The 23386-nt window shown below is 35.9% G+C and overlaps 1 protein-coding gene across 11 annotated transcripts in view; it reads right to left on the reverse strand.

Moving 5' to 3' along the window:
- Positions 1-23386, reverse strand: part of MARCHF1 (membrane associated ring-CH-type finger 1) — a 633309-nt gene that overhangs the window by 47793 nt on the left and 562130 nt on the right. For all 11 annotated transcript variants that reach the window (XM_074337792.1, XM_074337794.1, XM_019737038.2 and 8 more), the window contains one exon: positions 197-377. In XM_074337792.1, the coding sequence (XP_074193893.1) occupies positions 197-377 (181 nt within the window). The remainder of the gene's footprint in view (positions 1-196; positions 378-23386) is intronic.

The raw sequence follows: 23386 nt of genomic DNA on the forward strand, positions 1-23386 counted from the left end.
AGGCCCTAGAAATAAAAGAAGGAAGGATTATCTGAAAACACTTGGCTGCATTTCACACAGTAAGCCCAACATGAGACATGGACTCTTCGTGGATATTAGCATGTGAGCAACATCTTATTGGGGCAAGAAAATCCGTGTTAAAGCAAGCCTGCTTTGCACGTTCTCTCTTTCAAACCAATCCCTGCAGATACTGTACCTTCCGGAGGGGTTTGAGCTTGGTCTCCATTATGAAGTCATACTTGCAGAGCTCACAGCAGCGTGTGTCTGAGCTTTTGATCCACTGGTGGAGGCAGGACTGGTGGACGAAGCGCAGGGTGCCTGTGCAGCGGCAGGGCGTGATGAGGGGGCTCTCCTCATCCCCTTCGCAGTGACAGATCCTGGGGAAGGACACAGCAGCCAGGATGAGATCTCCCAGAGAATATTGCCTCCCTCACTCATCCCAGGCTGTGTTAGAAACTGCAACCTAAGATTGGGAACGCATGAACTTTTCACTTTAAGTTGATGCTAAAAATGAATCTATGACCAAGACTACTTTTGTTTCATTTGCATAGTCCTTGCTGGACTCGTACGTCATGTTATAAGGCATTAGACACTGGTACATTCCTATACTTAAGCCAATGTAAGCAGCATGACCGTTGAACTCTGTCCTAGCTTAATCTATTTAATAGGTCAGTGTCTATGGCATAAGCTTGCTCTCATATATAAAAATTATGCCTTACACATATTCTAAGGAACATTGTAATCTGATAACTTCATTCTTTTAGTTTGACAGTTTTATAGGGCCATGGAATATAATTTAGTATATATTGGTATCCTATCAGTTCTGAAAAATTTAACATGTCACCAAAGAAAAAGTGAATACAGAAAGTCTCAGCTTGGAAACAATGACAAAGATTTTCCTAGGAAAACGCACACATATGTGGTCACAACAGATGACTTAAACTGCCAAGGATCATCATTGCTTAAAAGCCACAAAAATCAGTGGTTACATAATCAAGTACAGTAAATCCTATTGTTTTAACACTATAATTAGTACATCTTCCCAGGAATTCAGAGTTCAGCTAGTTTACTGAATTACTATGAATTCTAGTGTCATAGATTCACCATCTATGAAATCTTCATTATTCTCATCTTCAAATTAAAAAAAAACAACAACTTTGTTTTCCTCATTGGATGAGATAGGCTTTTCTTATGTCAAGATTGTGAATTCAAATCCCAGCACTTCAATAATTCTTATGATTTAACCAATTATTAAAGTTGATAATAAATTTGATTAGAAATATTGCTTGAAATCTGTTAGAAATAGGAATGAAACATTAAGAAAAATATCTGCATAGTTACGTTTTTGAGCTAAGTCACCGTGGCAGGCTCGAAGAATGTTTAAATTGCTGCTACTGCTCTTTCCTTTTAGGTATATATGCTCTATTTTCCAGAACCATGAGTTTTAAAGAGTGAAAATTTTTAAATGCTTTTATCTATTTCAGCTGTCTCCCCAGGGGGAATGAAGTGGCTGCTCAGATTGTTACTGCAGCAAGATACAGGAATTGAAACCCAACCCTCCTCTAACCTCAAAATAAAGAAGTATGACACAGTGCGCTAGGTGTTTTGAATCTCTTTTTCTTAAGTAAAAATAAAGTAAGCAAAGAAGAACACTGACTTCTAAAGTCCTTGGGGTGGGAGTGATGGTAAGTTCAAAATCACAGTCTTCCCCTGGTCTGAGTTAGGAAGTAGCAATGTTGGATGTAGCAGCATATATAAAAGGCGAACGTAGTGAGGACAAACTAAAAATTATCAGAGAGCCTACATTTTTTTAACATAAAAGCCCCAAATATCTTGTTTTCCTAAAGGTGTAGGTCTTAGGAATCAGGGCTTAGTATACTTTGTATCCAAGTGTTGAAAATAGAGTGTTGGTTACATTATAGGTGATCAGCTCATGATTGTTGAATAAAGGAATAATTCAGTCACAAACTATGACTTATTATAAAAGCAACCAGTGAAAACAAATTTGGGTTTCTACAGCCCTTCATTTTGTTGTAATACTTATTCTTGGAGCCACTGAAACCTAATGAATTATATAGCACGGGAGGTTGGTATTTCTTAAAGCCTTGAAACTGTTATCTCCCTGCCTCCACACACAGATATTCTCTTAGATCAGGGGTCAGCAAACTATGGCCTAATTCTTCCTGCTGCATGTTTTTGTAAATAAAGTTTTATTGGCACACACCCACCCACATTTGTTTATGTGCTGCTTACAGCTATGTTTGCACTATAACTGCAGAATTGAGAGTTGCTGTAGGGACCATATGTCTGCCAAGACTAATGTATTTACTCTCTGGCCTTTTACAGAGAACATTTGCTTACCCCTGCCACAAACATAGTGATTCTGAGTTAAAGACAATGCATGAATATTATAAAAAATAATAAAAGCAAAGTTTAGAAAAACAAATCACCCCAACCTTTTTAAGGAACAAAAGTTGAAGTAAAGGTGACAGAGAGAAGCACACAATAAAAATAAAAGTGTCTCCTGGCCTGGCATTGAAGCCCGCTTATCCATGTACAGTCTGCAGAGACAGGGGGCACTATTTCTTATTTGAGAAGTAAAAACTTGCAGTTAATGCCATCTGATAATTCATCATGAAAAAACGATCGCGTCAAATGCTGCACAGCTGCCAAGATGATTCTGAGGCTCCAATTTTTTACTGACATGAAAAAAGTAATTTATTCATAGTAAGCAGATTTAAGCAAAGACCTTGCTGATTACTGAGTTCAAACTGACCTGAGCAGTTTACTGATTGTAGTCCGACTTCCTATGTCTTATAGATTCCTTTTTAAAAATTTCTGCTGAAACTGTTACTGAAGTACCATCAGCAACATCATTTCTTTTTTCCATAAAATTAAGATTATTTCCCATAGGAAAAAATATCAAAAGCTTAGTTCATCTTCATTCCCATTTCACAAGATTTATTTTTATATTATTTTAGCATTTTGAACTTTTTCTACATTTTCCAGCTAATGTTGGACCCCAGAGTCTTTTTCAAACCATGTTGAGGTTGTTCTAAATTAATTTAAGAGCTAAATATAAACTTCAAATAACTACTTAAAAAAAATAATAATGTGAGAGTGCCATTACAGAATTAAACAATTCTTAAATTGACATACTTCACACAAACCACAATTGCTAAATTAAATTATAAATGAAAACACAGTAATGAAAATATTAACGGCTTTTTCCAACAATGTGCAGACAAAATGATTTTAATAATGAGATAAAATTGCATTGTAAAATACTCATAATTTTGATGCATTTTTTACCTTGTGGGAGGTTACAGCTTGTGATTTGAGTGATTCTGTAAAACCATTGGTGATCTGCACTGGAGTCAGTTTTATTGGCAGTTTAGTACGTGAACTGGCTGCTTACAGTGTCATCAGCATATGTTGAGACTTTCATCATTTATAACTTGAATAAACGTGTGCTTCCATATAATTTCTAGCTTTCTTTGAAAAGCAGATCACAAAATGCTGTTTTGCAATTAAATTTTGGAAACGTGTATGTGTGTGTGTGTACTTAAATTTCCCTCCTTAATGTTTGAGTTTTTAGAAAATCAGGTTTTTTTGTTTGTTTGTTTGTTTTTTGTCTCATGTATCTTAAAATGACCTCCACTGCTCCCCATCTTTCTGTTGCCAAAGCTGCTTGGCTCTGGTAGAATAATAATGTTTTTTCTGCATACTTAAAAAAAAAATTATCACTAAAAAATATTCACAAAGGCCACAGTGATTATGCAACTTTAGGATTTTTTTCACTCATTCATTCATTTGTCATTTCATTCATTCACACTTTCTTGGTTCTTGCTATATGCAAAGAAAATCTGATAACAGCAGCAGCAGGTAGGGTAAATTGAAAGGGAGAGAAAAGCGCCTGAAGGCAGGTGCCCCATTTGAGCCTCTATTACAATCATCCAGGTGTTAAGAATATGGAACACTGTGGTGACCTTGGGGTGGAGAGATTTTTGAGGACCTTGCTTGGTTCCATGACGAGCGGTGGCAGCCAAGCACATTTACTAACATGCGAATCCTAAAGGCAGCCATCCCTGTATTCTTCAGACAGCACCTCAGATCTGTCAATTCTTTCTTCCCATATTTCATGCCATTTTTTCCCTTTTATGTTTCGGTAAATCTTTCTGATATATCCCCTCACTTGCCTACCTACATGCTTTTCTCCATACTTCTCTCCAAATAAATAATCTTTAAACACAGCAATTATGGATACTGCTATATTTGTAATTGTTTAATTTGGATGTTAATCTTTACTCAAAACTAATCATCCTACTTCAAAGTTTGGCACTCATTCTTAGAATCCATTTTCCTAGGCTAAGAATGATTAGAATACATGTTGGACACAAGCCATAGTGAGAAATTAATGCTCAAGTAAATGAGTGAGGAGATATAATCGCTCTCTGACTGAGAAATATAGCAGATATAAAACTGAAAGCAACAAACAAGCAAAAACTCAAGACAGTTTAGTGGTTACCAGAGGTTAAGGGGGGAGGGGAGAGATAGAAGAGGATTAAAGGGGTCAAATATGTGGTGACAGAAGGAGAACTGACTCTGGGTGTTGATAACCCAATGCAATACATAGATGATGTATTATAGAAATGCACACTTGAAACCTATGTAATTTTACTAATCAATGTCACGCCCAATAAATTTAATAAAAGCAAGCAAAATTTAAAAATGAGAAATATAGTAGAGCAGTGAAAGGAGAGCAGACTAGAGAACATTTTATTTTTCATTTTTATTCCATTTTATTTCAACAGGGAAAACCTGTACTTGTTCATAAAGCATTAAGTGAAGGTATCAAAGAAAGGTAGACATTTAAAAGTCAGGCAAGAGAATGCCACATTGTTAAGTGAAGGTTCTTGAGAAATAAAGAAAGTCTGGTAGAGGAATATCTCTGGGAGGGTGGAAGAATACACAGGAGGGAAACAGACATGTTTTCCTGGGAGCAAGAGGTAGAGGAAAAAATGATAAGTGAAGAGAATTGCAGTACCTGGGTCTGGGAGGTCTTATTATCTTCCGTGATACATGAGACAACTTATATGCTATACAGAAGGCAGAAAGGTATAAGGTTAAGGTCTTATTGAGGCTGTAAATAATTAGAAAAAGGCACTTGGAGAATGTGACAGAAAATTAACTAAGCATGACTATCAGAACTGTGGAGCAGTCAAGGGGTCCCTGAGGAGATTAGACAGCACAAATTTATAGCAGACACTGTCAACACTGCTTTGTGACTTGGCAGTGTTCAGTAGTCAGAGAGCAATCCTACAGTTAGTAGCACAATCCAACATCTTGAGATCACTAGGTCACAAATGGGAAAGACAAAGGAGTGAAGGATTCTGGTGCATCAGAGAATAAATACAGTGTGAGGAGTGGATCAAAGGGTCTAGACTGACTCAGCAGGAAGGCAAGTGAAACTATCTTGTGGTCAATGTGTTATGAGAAAAGAATGGGTTTGAAAGATTGGAAGTCACAGTGATGGTGAAGAATTGATGTTGAAAGTAGCAGGAAATGGGACAAAACTTGTCTATAATTAGAGTAACATCCCTCATGGATGACTTCGCGTCCCTTTTATTGTAGTTTTTCCATTGTCATAGAAAAAACAATCTGGACTCGTTTGGTGCTTGAAATTCACAAGGAAATCAAATCCTGACTCACACCCTTGCTTTCTGTTCCAGTAAACTAGGGAAGTTCTCAGTTGACTCATGTGTAAAATGAGGTTAAAATAGCTCTTAGGGTGTTGTGAGGGTTAAAAAAGATACAACAGTGCAGAACCTGGCACACAGTAGTCAATCAAATACTTGTCAATTTTATTATGGCTCATTTGTTAATTTTATCCTGGGACCATGGGGTTAATACTACTGCTATTTCTATTACTAATTTGGTTTATCTGTGGCATTACTTTCAGTTCTTTGGAACTAACAGTCTTTAGCAACTAGTTTGTTAAGTTGATTACAGCAAATGCTTGTTTATGCCAAGGTCATGAATTCTGACTCCATACAGGTGAGCTAGTTACTGACACATTTGAATCAAAAGGTCAGTCAAGTCAAAGACATATCTCAAATAAAACTAGGGAATATATTTAGATCTGTGTAAAGTAAAACTGAGATTGAATTTAGCTTTACTTTTTAGTATGTTGGATGGCCTTAGACAAGTTTTCAGACAGTTGGTTTTTTCATCTATAAAATCTTACAAGGCTATTCTGAGGCCTAAATACAATAAGATATATGAGAAAATATAGCAAAGTATAAATATTATCCCACGTTAAGGTACTATCGCCAATATATAAATAATAAATAAAATCAACAAAAATTGCTGCTCGGTAGTAAATGCAATGCATTGCATGCTTTTTATAAAAGCAACTCGATTGTCTATACCTGCATTTCAGTTAACAGACTCATTTTTCATCTTAAAGGACTATGATGTAAGAAAGGGAGATATTTCTTCCATCTGCCTAAGTACTTAGATTACTTTACTGCCATGCTGCCAACGCCCTCCTTACAGGCAAGCCTAAGGACCTCTTCTAGTTCATCTTTCCTGTCTTTTTGCATTGTTGACTAACCCCTCCTTCTTGCAAAATCTCTTTCTGGTTTCTGTGATATTGCCCTTGTATCACTACCCTTAAAGTTGGGAAAAGTGGAATCAGAAGGGTATATAAAATCCCAGCAATCCCTTTTCTGGATATCTACCCCAAAAATCTTAAAACATTTATCTTTAAAGATATATGTACCCCGATGATCATTGCAGCATTATTCATGGTGGCCAAGACATGGAAACAACAAAGCATCCTTCGATATACTTTGGATAAAGAAGATGTGGTACATATATACAATGGAATACTACTCAGCCATAGGAAAAGATGAAATGTGGCCATTTGTGACAAGATGGCTGGATCCTGAGATTATGCTAAGCAAAAATAAGCCAGGGAGAAAAAAATCGAGAAATATATGACTTCACTCATATATGGGATATAAAACTGAAAGCAATACAAGACAAAGAAAGAAAGAAACAAAAACTCACAGACACAGACAACAGTTTAGTGGTTACCAGAGAGTAAGAGGGGAGAAGGGTGGTAAAAAAGAAAAAAAGGGGTCAAATATATGGTGATAGAAGGAGAACTGACTCTGGGTGATGAGCACACAATGTGATATATAGATGATGTATGATAGAATTGTACACTTGAAACCTATATAATTTTACTAACTAATGTCACTTCAATAAATTTAATAAAAAAATAGAGACCTCCCCCAAAAGAAGTGTATATAAAATGATTGTGGGGGTCGTAATAGTGATTACTTATGGAGGACAGACTAAAAATGTTAGGATTCTGGAGCCTGGGAAGGTAAGAAATGATAGGGGAGATATGATAGGTGAGACTATGATGTGATATAATACGATATGATATACGATATGATATGATATGAGAGATATGATGGTGAGAGATGACAGGGGAATGATACAGAATTCAACATAGGTAAACTCATGGCTAAGACTTTTCTACCATAATTAAAAATTCTGGGCCAAAGGGATGACCTTCTGAAGTATGAGTGTAGTCATTTTCAGACAAATAAAAAGAAATACTAAGTCCCACATTTAACATGTTGGAGGAAAAAAAGGCAGGGAAGGGGAAATTACATGACAGCTTTCTTTAGATCTGTGAAAGGCTATTGTGTGAAAGGGCAACTCATCTTGCTCTGGCTTACAACTGGATCCAATGAGTAAAAGTTAAAGGAATAAACAGCTTTCCAAAGATGTTATAAGCTGCCCCAGGAAATTTTCCATCATTGAAAGTACTCAAGCATAGGTGAGGTTGATTATATGGCAAGAATAGTGTAAAAAGAAATCAAGCAAGGATAATTAGACGACATGAACTCCCATTTATTTTCCAACATTGCAATTCTGTTATTCTTCCTTTCCCACAGACTGACTTCTACACCACCGCCACCTCCCATTTCTTTATCAGCAATTCCCCTCTGCTTATCCTGGGAGTTGTGTACTTGACCCTTTGATTTTTCCTCTCTACACTGACTGCCCTTTTGGAGGAAGCAATGTAGGCCCACAACTTCAAGCACTGCTCCTGGACTTGCTGTTTTAAAACATCTATCTCCAAAACCAACCTCTGCTTCTCAATAGGAAGAAACTTCAGCCAGTCCTCTAACTCCAATAATGGGGTATCCCCAAAGGAAGGCTTACTATTCCCTACATCTCATCATCTCCAAAATAGCTTTTCTTTCCAAAGACACCGTTTCATAAATAACCCATACTCTTGGCTTGCTTTTATCTTTGAAACTCCCGTGTACTTCAGACTCTACGTTCAAATTGTTATCAATATGGCAATATTTTTCTCCCTCAGTGTTTTTTATATCTCCTCCTTTTCATCCTCACTGTCTTCTCTCTACTAGTTTTGAGTTGTCAACAGGTACACGACCTATCTTTAAGGCTTTGCTCCTTCCAAATCATTCTTAAAACATACAGTTAATCAGATCCTCTTAACATGCTGCCATTCTTCAAGAACTCTGACACCAAAACAATAAAATCCAAATGACTTCACCTGGTTTTCATATGGCCTTTCATACTTTGGATTTACCTTGACTATCCTGTTGTATTTCCCACTAATCCCTAACATCCAGTTATAGTAACATGGTTCAGAATTTACCAGATGATAAACTATGGGTTTCGCCACAAGTGGATTACCATTGTGCCAAGATCTTGATTCCTTTCAGCATAGAGGGCAGTTTAAAGGCCCTGGGTGTGTTGTTCATTCACCCCAGTTTACTCACAAATGGTATCATGTTCTGCGTGTCGTGATGTGAAAAAACTTGGGAAACACTGCTGCAGTTGTTAAAAGTACAGTCAGCATTAGAATAATAGTTTTGCCTGTCTATGTCTATTAAATTACTTAAATCTTTTATTTTCAAGTTCTTCATCAATAAAATAGGAAAATAGCAGTGTCTACTTCCTAGGGACTGTTAATAAGGATTAAGTTAATTGTCAATAAAGATTAAATAGTATTTTTTTTCAATTAATGATAGGATAGTTATTTCCTCAGCCTATTGCATTCTGGAAATGTCTCCCTCTGAGCATTTCCTCAAATATGATCTCATACTTGTGATATCCCCCTCTTGATAATACCACATCTAAATTTAAGCTATTCTAAGACTCACACCATAAATGAAACAGCTTCTAGATCTTCTTTCCCTACAATTCTCCTTCAATTTCTTGAAGTTTTATTGCCCTTAAATCCCAATCCATGCAGATCTGATCTTTGCTGTTGTTAATTGTTTCATCTACCTAAGTTCTGCTGTTATGAGCTGAATAAAGTCCTGTTTATTAATTTTGGGGGGCAGAATTTTGTATGGAAAGAATAGTACAATGTTAAGAGTAATTTATATGTTGAGAGTGTTAAAAAGTCAGGGTAAAGATGACTAATTACTAGACCATAAGTGGACTGAGAAAGGTATAGTTTAAGTTATTATTTAACCATGTACAGAGATAGACCAAAAGAGATAATCTTAGTGAGATAATTTAGCAATTCTCAGAAGTTGTTACCAACTATCAGTGTTTTGTTTATGTTTCAGGAAAAGTCTCACTTACAATGAAATTCTCATTTATAATGAAAGCGAGAAATGTATGATCCTTACACATACCATGAACTCTTTAATTTGCATTTGAGGAACTAAACCGAGGTGTACCAATTTTATAACTTATCTGAGCATCAGAGGAAGTCAAGCAAACTGATCTGTTGTAGAAAGGAGAAGTAACTCTTATTTAATAGCAGAGAAGAAAATGGACAGTATTTAATAATAGTATTCTTACTAACAGCTGTTTCCAGCAACTGCTATGATATGGACTCAGCATAAATTTTTGGAATTAAAAGGAAAAAGCGTTATATATCAGATTTCTAAGATTTCCTTTATGGGGATAAAGACAAGCATTGTAAGTTACCATTTGGCTTGAGACTAAAAGTATCTTGAAAGTGCTAATTAAAAATACAATTAAAATATAAGAACGAAAATATTTTATAAACAGCTGATCCAATTTTTGTAATCAAAAGACTGGTTATTCTGAATCTATAATCTTCTTAACATCTACAGATAAGTGACAGCGTTTCACACCCAAGTGATTTTTTTTAAATGTTTTGTTTCCCAAAGGAATATTTGCAACTCAAAAAACCTGGTACATAGCATGACTTCCTGAGTTTAATTTCATGCCCTAATTTGTCACCACTGACTTGGTCAAAACCTCAGACCATCTGCACAGAGCTAGAGGGAATGAATGATCAACAAAAACAGTGACATAGCAGTGTTCCTGCCTCCTAACTTGATCTTGGAGCCGATCCAAAGTCACAACTAATCAGCTGCATTTTTCTTCCCCCTGGATATCACACTGATGGAAAACAGTGGAGTAGAAAATGATCACGCTGCTGTACCAATAATAAAAGCAGAGGAGGCCAAGTCTTGTTTGAATTCAAAGGTATTTTGGTTGTTTGAGCTGCTGTGGAGTGGGAAGATTCTCTTTGAAATCCTCTTCTTGCAGCTCACATCAACCTTTGGTTTTGTTTCAATCCTGTTGATACCAGGAGTTTAAATCCTGACCGAGATCAAAGATTCTCAGATGGATGCCTCTGTTATTGTCTAGCCTAGTGACTGTCTCAGAGTGGGCTAGGCCCTTGCTGAGGACTTTCTGCAGTCTCCATGAGTTCATGGAGTACAGTAGATTTCTTTCTCGTGCATTGGTATGTGTCACCCCAAGAGTCCCAGCCCCAACTGCAGGATAGATCTATCTCATTAGTCTTAGAATCAGCTCCAGCTGTCCAAAACCTCCAAGTCAGGAGAGATCAAAAGACAGAATGTGATAAAAAGAGATAATCCCTCCCCTGTTAACCATCACTTTGCTGTAGGTGAGCTCATACTATCCATTCTCTGTTGGTGAGCGCAGAACACAATCTACTACTGGGGAAAGGAATTGATTTTCACCAATGGTATTTACCTTTTAGATCCTACTTTATAATTTTGGTGACACATAGATGGGTAAATAGATAATAAGCATTGAATGAATATCCCTATGTAATGATTTTCGCTACATTCTCACATATTGCACACATTCATTTTATATGTCAGCTTTGAGATCTTTTTTGGGTTTGTTTGTAAGATTGACAAAATTAAACTAGAGATATTTCTAAGCAGGTATTCTTAAAGTTATTAGGTTCACTTTTTATTAGCTTCATACATTGAGGTGAAAATGAAAAACAAAAGGACAGATAATACACACTGATTTGCTTTCTCTGCAGATATAACCAAAGAAATATATTTAGTCAGATACAGAGTAGGGCTTTGGTACATACATAATAACAGACCTATCAGAAAAATTATTATTATAACTTTTTAGTCTTTTTCTTTTCTGCATGTGGCAGAAATTCTTAATGGAAATATATTTTGTGATAGCTCTTTCTTTGTGATTGCTAAGTGTTTGAATCCTCATTCTCAAACATGACTTCCTTCTGTTTTTGTCCATTCATTATTCTTATCTGGCTGAGCATTACATCAAAGAAGTCTCAAGTTGCCATGGATAATTGACAAAGTAATTTATTTACAGATAACCAAGAATGCATTGCATGAATCAGAAATACGCTTCTCCCTACGAATTCTTCCACACAGACAAGTAAGTGTCTTGGTGAAATATTGATGTTTTATAGAAGTTCCAGCCACTTTGAGTGAAGAATGGTCAGTCTTTACTCATTAATTTGTTCATTTATTTACTTAATCATTCTCTCAAGAAATAATTTGTTGCATATGTAAACAAGGTGTTGTGATAAATACAAAGATGAATAAGTCTCAGTCTTGGCCCTACAAGGAATTTATACTTCAACAGTTCACACATTGGACAACTGCACAACTAGCCAGACTCCAAGTTGCAATGTGATGTGTGCCATATCAAATGCTATTATATACGAGGGAGGAAAGATAAGGTGCTGATTGGAGGTAGGGGTGGTGGTTAAGGCTAATGAAAGATGTAGTACGTGAACTGGAATTGGTGCCTGGGTAGAATTTTAGCAGATAAGATGGAAGTTGGTAGAATACTCCATAGAAGATATTTCTCAGTGAATGCTTAGAAGTAGAATTGACCCGGATTAAGTATGTGGCCACGTTTGAAAGGAACACGAAAGTTTCGCTAGAATTGTAGTGGGATGACATGCTGAAAATAAAGTAAGATTTTGGAGAGCCTAAAATACATATCATTCATCCAGTGCTGACATCTACGCAAGCAAGTGCGTGTGCAGGGACAGACACATGCACACACATAAAAAGCTTTAACTGTATTCAGTTGGAGTGGGAACTCTCTAAAGAATTTGAGTAAGAAGGTAAGATAATTAGAAAGCTTAATCTGGCTGTGTTACCTCAGAGATTAGAAAGAAAAAGAAGAGAATATCATAATAGTCAAAGTCCATAGCAATAAGAACGAGGACTAGTGTAATAGTTGCGAGAATGGTAAAAGAGAACAAGAGGTCCTGTAAAAATAAAGTCGGTAGAACTCAGGCATCAACTTGGGGAAAGGAGAAGGGGAGGAGCTGTGGGAGAATGGGAGTGGACAGACTAAACTGACTTGCTTTCCTGTTCCCTTCCTGTTTAGATTCAGGAGTGGTCCTTGTAATAGTTTGTTTACACAGTAACCAACTGAGTTCCATTTACTGTCATTTGTATTTTAATAGAAATAAAAAATGTACAGGTCTTAACCTTATCAGTGAATCTCCAATTTATATATACCCAAAATATTTATGACTTTAGGGTTTTACTTACAGCTTCTCAGGACAGATCTTCAAGACTAATCTAGTTACAAAGCCTCTGAGCATTTGTCACCACAGGTGCCACTTGGAAAACATAATGTTCATAATTTAATTTTTGACTTAGTTACACTGTATGGAGACAGTCATTTTGAAAAGTAATGAAGTAGTTTCGTCCTTTCTCACAGATGCTATTACCTTGGATTTGAGACATTTCAATGATTAATCATATTTGAAAGATATTTTTCCAAATAGCGGTACAATTACCAATATCAATTATTTCAAGAAATAATTACATTTGAAATATACTTTTCCAACTAGTAGTAGAATGACAAATACATAATTTATGATGTGTTTTTTAACTTCGTCTTTCTAAGTCACATTTTCTTAGTGTGTGTATTCTATCTAGAATGATTCTTATACTATTTGTTTATCCCAATTATTTGCTTTTTCGATTATAGGACAGAAAGTACAATTTTGTGGAAACAATTTAAAATGCCTTGTGAAAATAAAATCATAATACTTTTATTTTATTCAGAATCCTGATGGGACAGAATTTCCACTTAGAAAAAGCACTAAGATTTTTATTTTTTCCCTGACAGTTTTCATTCTTCAAAAGCTATGTGTACGAACTTTATATCTTGTCATTCGGAGACATAACTGAAAACATAGTATAATTCTATTAAAAATTACATACACAGAAAAGATTAGAAGGAAACATATCAAAATCTAAATAGTGATTATCTATCCAGGTAATTAAGTTTAACTTAAAATAGGAATTTTCTCTATTTTTAATTTTCTTTACAATAACCATGACTATTGTAGTAAGTTCTAACATAAATATTAAAATAAACTAAAAATATAGAGATTTAAGCATATTTTTCCCAATTCTACTTTACTTTCTTTTCTCTCATTCTCTAATAAGTGAACAAATTTGTAAATATTAGATAGATTATATATTTGAGCAATTTGGAAAAGTTCTTAGTCTTATTGTCAGTCAATGTGAATTGCTTTCCTGTTCCCTTCCTGTTTAGATTCAGGAGTGGTCCTTGTAATATTTTGTTTACACAGTAACCAACTGAGCTCCATTTACTGTCATTTGTATTTTAATAGAAATAAAAAATGTACAGGTCCTAACCTTATCAGTGAATCTCTAATTTATACCCAAAATATTTATCCACTGGAAAGACAGAAAAGTATAAAAAATACTTTGTCCCTTCCTCCACCCCACACACATACACCAATGCCAGGAATAACTTGTAGTATCTGAATTTAAGTATATAAAACTTGATATATCATGTCAGCTATGGTCTACATTTATGATCTACACAAGTATGTGTAGACATTCTGTGTATGTATATGAGATTCTGCTTCAGTTTCTTAGGAGATAAAAACCAATTTACCCAGTTGCAAGGGGTCTCTTCAATTGCGTCATTAGCATTTAAACTACCTGGATTTGAGGGTGTGTCTGAACTTTCTCAATTCTCATCATTGTCTATTGAGTCTTTCTCAATGCCTAGCCTTCGTTTGTCTCCTTGTATTTTCATCACCTTTTGATCTTTCTCCTCCTTGGACAGAATTTTTCACTATGAAATAATCTAAATGATAAATTGGTTTCATTTTTCCTCCACACCCAATATGAATAAATTTAAATAATTGTGTATGCCAGGTGCAATTATTATGTATATCTCTTCCCTGTCACCTTTGCCTCTCTGTTATGTCTCTGAAGAAGCTGTCTTATTTGAAAATAGAAACCATAAAAAATTTAAAAATGTAAAACTTCAATAAAAAGTTTAATGAAAGGTAAAGTAGAACTATTTATTTTCATGCACAAACTACAAAAGTGAAAAATGCAAGTGCAAAAGTGAAAACCTCAAGTATACTATACTGTTGCACTAAAAATGCAAGGTAAATAAAATTAGATCACGTTTGGAGCATGTGTGTGAATGTATATATAATACACACATGTATGTGTGTGTGTTATGTGCCGTTGAGTCAGCTCCAACTCCTGGCAACCCTATGACAGAGTGATGTTCGCAATGGCCTGTCCTCAACAGTCCTGATCAGCTACTGAAGACTCAGGCCTTTGAGTCTTTTATGGAGTTAGTCCATCTCATATTTGGTTTTCCTCTTTTCCATTTCATATATATATAGTCATCCCTTAGTATCTGTGGGGATTGGTTCCAGGACCCCCGCATGGATACCAGCCTCCGGGAACGCTGAAATCTCTTATACAAAACAGTGTAGTATAGTATTTGCATATAAACCACACACATCCTCTCATATAATTTAAATCATCTCTAGAGTACTTGTAATATCTAACACAATGTAAATAGTTGTTATACGGTATTGTTTAAGGAATAATCACAAGAAAAAAGTCTGTACATCTTTAGTACACATGCAACCATAGGAGGTCTAACTACATAGTACAAGAGAGAAACAATTAACATTTTTTTCCAAATATTTTCAATTCGCAGTTGGTTGAATCTGCTGATGTGGAATGCGTGCATATGGAGGGCCAACCAATACATATATATATATATATATACACACACACACACATATATATACACATATGTATATATGTATGTATATGTATATACATACATATACACACACACACATATACACATATAGTATGCCAAATCATTTTTAAAATAGAAAATCATCAAACAAACATATATCATCTCCTTTATTTGCTTTGTGTTTTGCTGTTCCCTCACGTACAGACTTATATCAGGACTTTTCCCTTAATACTCTAAAACACCCTAGCTTTAGCTCATTGCAGCGTGAACACACTCTATCACAATTGTCTGTTTTCTTATTTGTAGTCTCTACTTTAGTGGTTCTCAAACTTTGGCATGCATCAGACTCCCAGAGGTGGGCAGTTACAGACTGGGTCTCACTCTGAGAGTTTCTGAATCAATAAGTCTAGCTCTGGATTCAATAATTTGCATGTTTATCAAGTTCCCAGGTGATTGTGATACCACTGGTACAGGCACTATACTTTGAGAGCCATGGATTTAGGTTTATTTGTTGTTGTTTTTTCCCCTATAGTGTCATTTGAAAGTAAATTACAACTAGATAAAAAATTTGAGGTTTAATCCCAGATGAAAGTTGTTAAAAGAATTGTATATTCTATGTCCACCAGGAAAGTTGCCAAGGTTGAGAATCACCGTCCTAAATGATTTCAGGAGCTGGAAGGAAATACTATGCACCAGTTGCTCACCCCCAGGCTCCATTCTAGTGTGTCCAGATTATAGAAGTGCTGTCAGGTGGACTCCTGCTTCAAGTATGCTTCTTGCAATAGATGCATCATCCGGGCTTCAACTGGTGGACCTGACACTGGGATAAAAATCAGTGATTCTCAGCCTTGGCTGCTCATTAAAATCATCTGGGACACTTTACAAAGATATACCAATGCAGGGGTCCAGGCAGCAACTTTTTTTTCTTTTTTTAACTTCTCAAGTGAGTCTAACATGCAGCCAGATTGAGAACCACTGGGTGAAGTCATCTCTCTGATCCTTTCTAGCTCTGATTTTGAGGCTTTGGAATATTTGATCAGAGCCAGTACTCCTCTGATGCATGGGATATTTTGACAGTGTATATGACTTCTACTTCATTCTAGTTATTATTTTTTGATTTCTTTATTATTCTCTTTTTTTTCTTTCTAATGTTACTGTCTTATAGTGTGGCAAAACATTTTAATTCGGTTGTGAGCTAGCTTAGGTCAAGGGGTTATGAGCTAACTTAGATCAAAGAGTCTGTAAAATAAAGATGTCAGAATTTATTAAGGTGAGGCTCAGAAGGGACAAATAAGAACAAAGTGGTCCAAGTGAGGCAGAAAACAGAGAGGGTTTCATTAGCACTTGTCATATAATCATGAAGGAAAGAGGAACGTTTTCAGTATAACGTTGAAAGTAAAATCCACCTGCAAGAGGTTTCCCAAACACAGGAACTCCTGGACTATGGCATTTTCAGTTCTGCATAAACCTGGAAGGGAACAGAGGAGAACTAATAGACCCCTGGAGTCCTCCTTGCATCTGACCGAGGTGGGGGGGGGGGGGATGAGAACATCGTGTTAAGTTTAAGACTGCCTGAGTGCTATGAACAAAAGCCAGCTCACCAAGGCTGTTCCAGGGGCATTTTAATTTCTGAACCAAATTAGACACTATTTAAATTTAAATTTACCTATGTCTGAGGACGATTGCAGACAATTTGTATAACTACTGTGCAACGGTTATAAAGAAGATGAGAACATAAATGGTAATTAGAAATGGAGGAAATGTTCAAGCTATAAATAAACCGTCAGATATAAAACATGATTTAGTAGCAACAAGCACTGTAGCTAATATTCATCATTTTAAATACACAGTGTTCATTTTCTGTTTGCATAAATATATAGGAGACCTGAATTTAGTATATGCATAATGGTTTTAAAATGAATTTGTGTGAGAGAAGAGAGAGGGTGTTTTGCTTCTTTCCTTTTCTTTTTGAGACATAGAAGAAATTCCATATTGCCAAACAGAAGTTCATTAAAGGAAGCACATAGTTCAAAATAACTGCAATCCTGAACCCATGTCATTCTTAAATTAAGTAGATAAACTGTACCTAATTGATATTCCTTCTTAATCAGTATTTTGCCCTTTTGGCATAACTGGGTATTTAATAAACTTAGGAATTAACAAAAAAAGATAAATAAAGCACAGCGTAAATAGCTTTATAATATGTCAGTACTGGCTTATATGTCTGAAGGAGTAGCATGCTTCTATCTACTTTTGCCTGAAATTTTCTGAAGTTGGAAAATTCCTGATTGACATTCAAATCTACTCTAAACAGGGAGATATCTACTGTTCCTATTTTCCTTTCTGAAAGCACAACTTGTTAAATAATTGGCCCACAGAATACATGCTGTTTCCAAAAATCACAGTGACCTGTTTTGCCAAATTAGAAGGCAATCAATCAATCCACTTGGTTTTGGTCATGCAAGATAATTTAGCAGTCAAGACAATCAGTATTATTGATGACACTGTCATTCCATTCCTAGAAAGATTATCTCCCATATTGAGAATTAGAGGGAAAAAAACAACACAAAAACTGCTATGAACAAGGCATATCTTTGAACCACATTTCAAAAAACATATAAAATGATTCAATTTCTACAAGCCTTTCAAGTTATTTTTCTCATAAGTTTTGTGTGTGTATGTATGTGTGTGTGTGTGTGTATATATATATATATATATATATATATATATATATATATATATATGTCAAAATACACATTACTGAGATAAATGCTGATAGACTGAAATCACACTAAACATTTATAACGTCAGAATGTGTTATAAACGTTTTTCTTTTCTTTATTGGAGAAAATTTACTGTCAAAATAAAGTAGCAGTGCGTATAGCTGAATTTTTACTGAGGACTGCAATGAGTAGAATTATTCATTTCAAAGAAAGAAACAGTTCTAAAACATTTCATCATACTAGTAATATATACATTTGTAGTGCACATCCATTGCTCTCATTTTTTGATCATATAAATGAAGAGAGGGTCATTTCACTTTGTGCAAATCTGACTAGTCATGTAGAGAGAAAGCAAGAGTTCAAACTGAGACTTTGTGACTCTGTGTTACGCAATCCAAGTAACTCTGGCAGGTTACAAAGTGTTCATACCTATATTTCCTACCAACTCAGCTGTTATTAAAATGAACAGGAGAAAGGTGGTTATTAAACCCTACAAGACTCAGCAAAAGGAAGACAAAGGCGTAAGGAAGAGAATAAATTTGAGAATTTAAGAATCTGTTACCTCTTGGAAATGAATGCTCCTCATTAACTTACTTAGGATGACCTTTCTCACTTGAGTAGTGAAGACTCGGAGCAGTTTATCTTGTACTCGTGGAATAGACTTTGACAATAGAACATCAGTCTCATTTTTATACAGAAAAATGAATAGAAAGAAGTAACAGAATGCATAACTGAGTGAATATAAATCTAGTAGTAACCAGTAGAAAATACAAGGACACAAGCTGATTAAATATTAGAAAGAATGTTCTCATATTTAGAGACTGAAAGGAAAGAGGCTGCCCCAGCAATTATATGTCCAAGGAACGGCTAGTGGATAACGTATGTTGATCTACCAAAGACCATCAAACAGCAGGTGAAAAAGTGACCTGGGTAATGTGAGTCTATGAACCCAGTCTTTCCAATGACTATAATTGGCTGAAAATTTAAGGTAAAAATAATATTTTTTCTTTAAATCAATATTGAGAACAAAACTACTCACTGAAGTGTTATTTTACTTTAAAAATTTTAATTGCAAAGCATATTTGTCTTAGCTTTTAAATTTCAAGTTTATCTGGGGATACATGAGGATACATACACAAAACTGTGCTAAATGTGAAACCTAGACGTTTCATGATGTCACTCCCTTAGGTCCATGTTCAATTGCCTTCTTTGGTTGTATCTACATTTAAATGATGTGTGGCAGAAGCAAATTACACTTCTTGCAGTCTGTGGCCACATAAAATCATAGTTATGACCATCAACAGAACTTTCAATAATGTTTTTCTATCTTATTATGTTTAGCATTGCCAGACTTAGCAAAAATCCAGGATCCCAGTTAAATTTGAATTTCAGATAAACAACAAATATATATATTTGTAGTATGAGTATGTCCCAATAAAAAATTATTTGTTGTTTTTCTGAAATTCAAATTTCACTGGATGTTTGATCCTGCAACCAACCCCCTTCTCTACAAGGCCATCAAAAAGAAATATTTATAATCTGTAGATCTATATTTGTCCACATTTATTATATCCCCTTTTACTTCTATTGAAAGAAAGATATACCTAGTTTCCTTGCTATGGCAATACTATTATGGGCTGTCAGTCCCTTCCTTTCCTACTTTTTCTGTGGGACTTTAATAAATAAACAATCCTCTTATTTTTCTGCATCTTCAATCTTTCTCTCTCTCTCTCTCTCTCTCTCTCAGTTCAAGGGTCCTCTAAATTAAAAAATAAACCAAAAAAAAGAAAAAGCCCTCCAAATGCATCTCTCTTTCTATTTATTATATTCCCTCTGTCCTTCACACACTCCTGGATTTTCATCTATCTCTTTATCCATTCTGCTCCTTCTCTCTTTTGGTTTCTTTTTCTCTTTCAGGACCGCTAAACGTTGCTATTCCACAGTGTTCTTCATGCCCTCATCTTCTCAGTTTACAAATTTTCCATGGGAGATCTTGACAATCACCATCTATATGCTCAAGACTTCCTAATCTTCATTTAAAGTCGAGATACCTCTTCTGAACTCTAGAGCATATAGACCTTTATATATACTGGCCTCCAGGATCTCTCTCTTTGGATATTTGCCTTGCACCTCAAACTATCATGTCTGAGACTAAACTCTACCTTCACCTTCTAAATCTGTCTTTCAAGCAGCGTGTTTGTTCTCTCAGTCATAATTGGCACTATAATCTACACTGTTTTCTAAGTCAGAAACTTGAGATCAGATATATCATCAAGTCCTGTTTGATTTAGTTTCAAAATACTTTAAAATTACACCTACTTTTTATTCTCACAGCCGCCATTACCTGTTCTCTGGAACACAGTTATTCCTTTCTAATTGGTTTCCTTTGATTTCAGTGTTGTACCCTCCAATCTATTTTCTAAAAGCAGCTTGAGTGATCTTCTAAAACCCAAAAGTGACAGTGTCATTCTTTTGCTTGAAAGTCTATAGAACGCTCCCCTGGTGATTAGCTCACAGCCCCAACTCCTAACTGTGGTTGACAGAGAACTCCATGATTGGCTACCATCCCCCTCCTGCTCTCTGCTAGGACACACTGAAATCCTTTTACACCATATCTCAATCATCTCTGGGTGTTCACAGATGACATATCCTTTTCTTGGAATAGATTATCTCTTCTCTTTGCTTGACTTTTACTTCTCCTTTGAATTTCTCAATTGTTAGTTCCTCAGGGAAACCTGCTTTGTTCTACTAAATATATGTGTTCCTTTTGCTTCATTCATGGATTTTCTTTTTTAAACATTTGCCTGTTTAATTGTTTGTCTTACCAACTGTGATATAGCTCATGAGGAATGGGACTATTACTGTATTTTCCACTGTATTTACAGTTTCTAGAACATTGCTTTGATACACAGCAAATTACCAACAAATAGTTGTTCAATGTGTGAAATGAATGAGTACACAGATATGATGACAGGAATACAAAGGGCCCATTTTAAGCCAAATTCTCTTAGGAGCTCAGGCCTATTACTCAAAACTATCTTATAAATGCTAGTGCTTTGTCACAAAGCATGAGCTTGTTGCTCTTGAAAAGTAGTCTTCTGTTATGGACATTTGGAGTTTTAGAGATTTTCTCTGACCATTTTACTACACCTACTTTAAAAGTTCCTGCAACTTGCAAGAATTAAGTCAACATAGACTGATTTTACCATTTTTTCATCCAATTTTTCCTCAAACTTTTTTCTTAATGAAGAAATGAGAACATACCTATTGAAGGCTGTACTGAGACAATATAAAGTATCCCTTCAAACTCACCATCCAAACAAGCTTGAACTATAACATTACCAGGAGTTGTGATTTACTTTTGTGCTCTTCTTCTTTTAAAGAGGTCATTGATGAAATTCAATATTCTTTATTTGTTCTACCCTGAACCCCCCCAGCTCCCATGATCGTGCCCATGGTTTCTGCAAAGCCATTACAAGAGTTCTGTTTGAACAATGCTAAAGGCCAGAATTATTCTGAGGACTGTGGAGGGCACAAAATAGGTGTAAGACATGATTCCTATCTTCAAGGAGCTTATTCCACAGGAAAGAGAGAACGAATGTAGATGAAACTGTTAGAGAACAACTGCATACTAAATATGTGACTGTAAAGGTTACGGGAATTCCAAGAAAAAAAAAAATCACTGTACACAAGAACAGTTTGGAAAAGCTTCTTGAAAGAGAATAAAAATGAGGTGGATATTGGGGGCGGCCGGTTAGCTCAGTTGGTTACAGCGTGGTGCTAATAACACCAAGGTTGACGGTTCGTTCCCTGCATGGGCCACGGTGAGCTGCGCCCTCCTTAAAAAAACAAAAACAAACACACAAATAAAACAATAAAGTTCTGTTTTTGTTTTGTTTTTTTTTTTAAATATGAGGTGAATATTGAAGTATACCTAACAATGGGCATTTAGAGAGAAAGATAAAGACATTTCGAAGGGGAAGAACTGTATTTGATGGTAGTTGAACACTACTATTTATTTATTTATTTTTGCTCAGCATTCTTTTCCCACTTCTTCTGGTACTGGTGCTGCTCTTTTTGTTGTTGAAATGTCTTTTCCACTCTTCATATGGTTCTGGAGGGCTTTCCAATAGCCACATTTTAAATCCTGCCTGCCCACCCAGGGATTTGCTCTCAGCATAATGCCTCACACTGCTGGTGACTGTGATGACCCCAAGGCTGTGACCTAAGGGCAGGTTAATTATCTTTCATCCCCGGATTTCATGTGTAACTGCTACTAGAGGGTGTTTCTCTTTTCTGTTAGGTCACTGCTGGTAAAATGTAAGCCTGAAGCTATGTCTGTCCACAGTGTCTCTTCCCTGTGCTGTATAGAGGAAGTTTGTCTGCAGTTGGGAAAAATGAGAGCAACACTCAGAAAAGGAGAGAGAGAGAGAGAGAGAGAGACCACATTGTTGGAGACTCTGGAGTCCCTGAAGCCATCAGTATACCTGGACTTTCTATTTCTGTGGCTAATATATCCAATTCTTACTTAAGTGCATTTGAATTGGTCTCAGAAAATTTTAATCTGGTGGAAGAGTCCTGACCAAAACAGGCAGATGTAGAGAGAAGGACCACAATAGGACATTGGTAATAAGAAAGAAGGCACACATCAAAAGCAATATCTGGAGGAAGAAACAGCAGGCCTCGGTTAGAGACTGCATATATTCAATGCAGAAGAAAAGAGTCAAAACTGAAAATTCAGGGGATTTGTGGACTCACTGAGAGAAATGGGGGTAGTTGGGATGAGGAAGTGGGTTTGCAGGGAAACGATAGCCAAACCATGACATCTGAGTTCCTGGTAAAGTTGGGATGTTGTCAGTCTATGGTTTTATTAAGATGACCCACACTGTGCTGGTAAAATACAGAAACATAACCTAATCATGCTGTGTGTCTGCATTCAGCAGAATGATAGAAAACTATAGTTATGCTTCCCAAACTCATCCTTTCAATTACTTTTGCCTTTTTCTCTTCCCAGTTAAAGCTCGTGGAGATTTTGTAGCATAAAACAGTGGTTCTCAAAATGTGGTCCCTGGGTCAGCAACATCTGTATCACCTGGGAACATTTTAGAAATGCTAATTCATGGGTCCAATCCCAAAGTAAGGGAATCAGGAACTCTGGGAGGAGGTCCAACGATCTGTATTTTAATAAGCCTTGTAGTTGGGACTGATGTCCACTCAGGTTTGAGAACTGCTGGTGTAGAGTTGTTGTTTTTTCATGTTGGCTCCATAGCCGGTGAGGTAATCCACCGCTTAGTACTGTGATT

The sequence above is a fragment of the Rhinolophus sinicus genome, linkage group LG07 (genome assembly GCF_036562045.2).
Source record: "Rhinolophus sinicus isolate RSC01 linkage group LG07, ASM3656204v1, whole genome shotgun sequence".
Taxonomy (NCBI): Eukaryota; Metazoa; Chordata; class Mammalia; order Chiroptera; family Rhinolophidae; genus Rhinolophus; species Rhinolophus sinicus.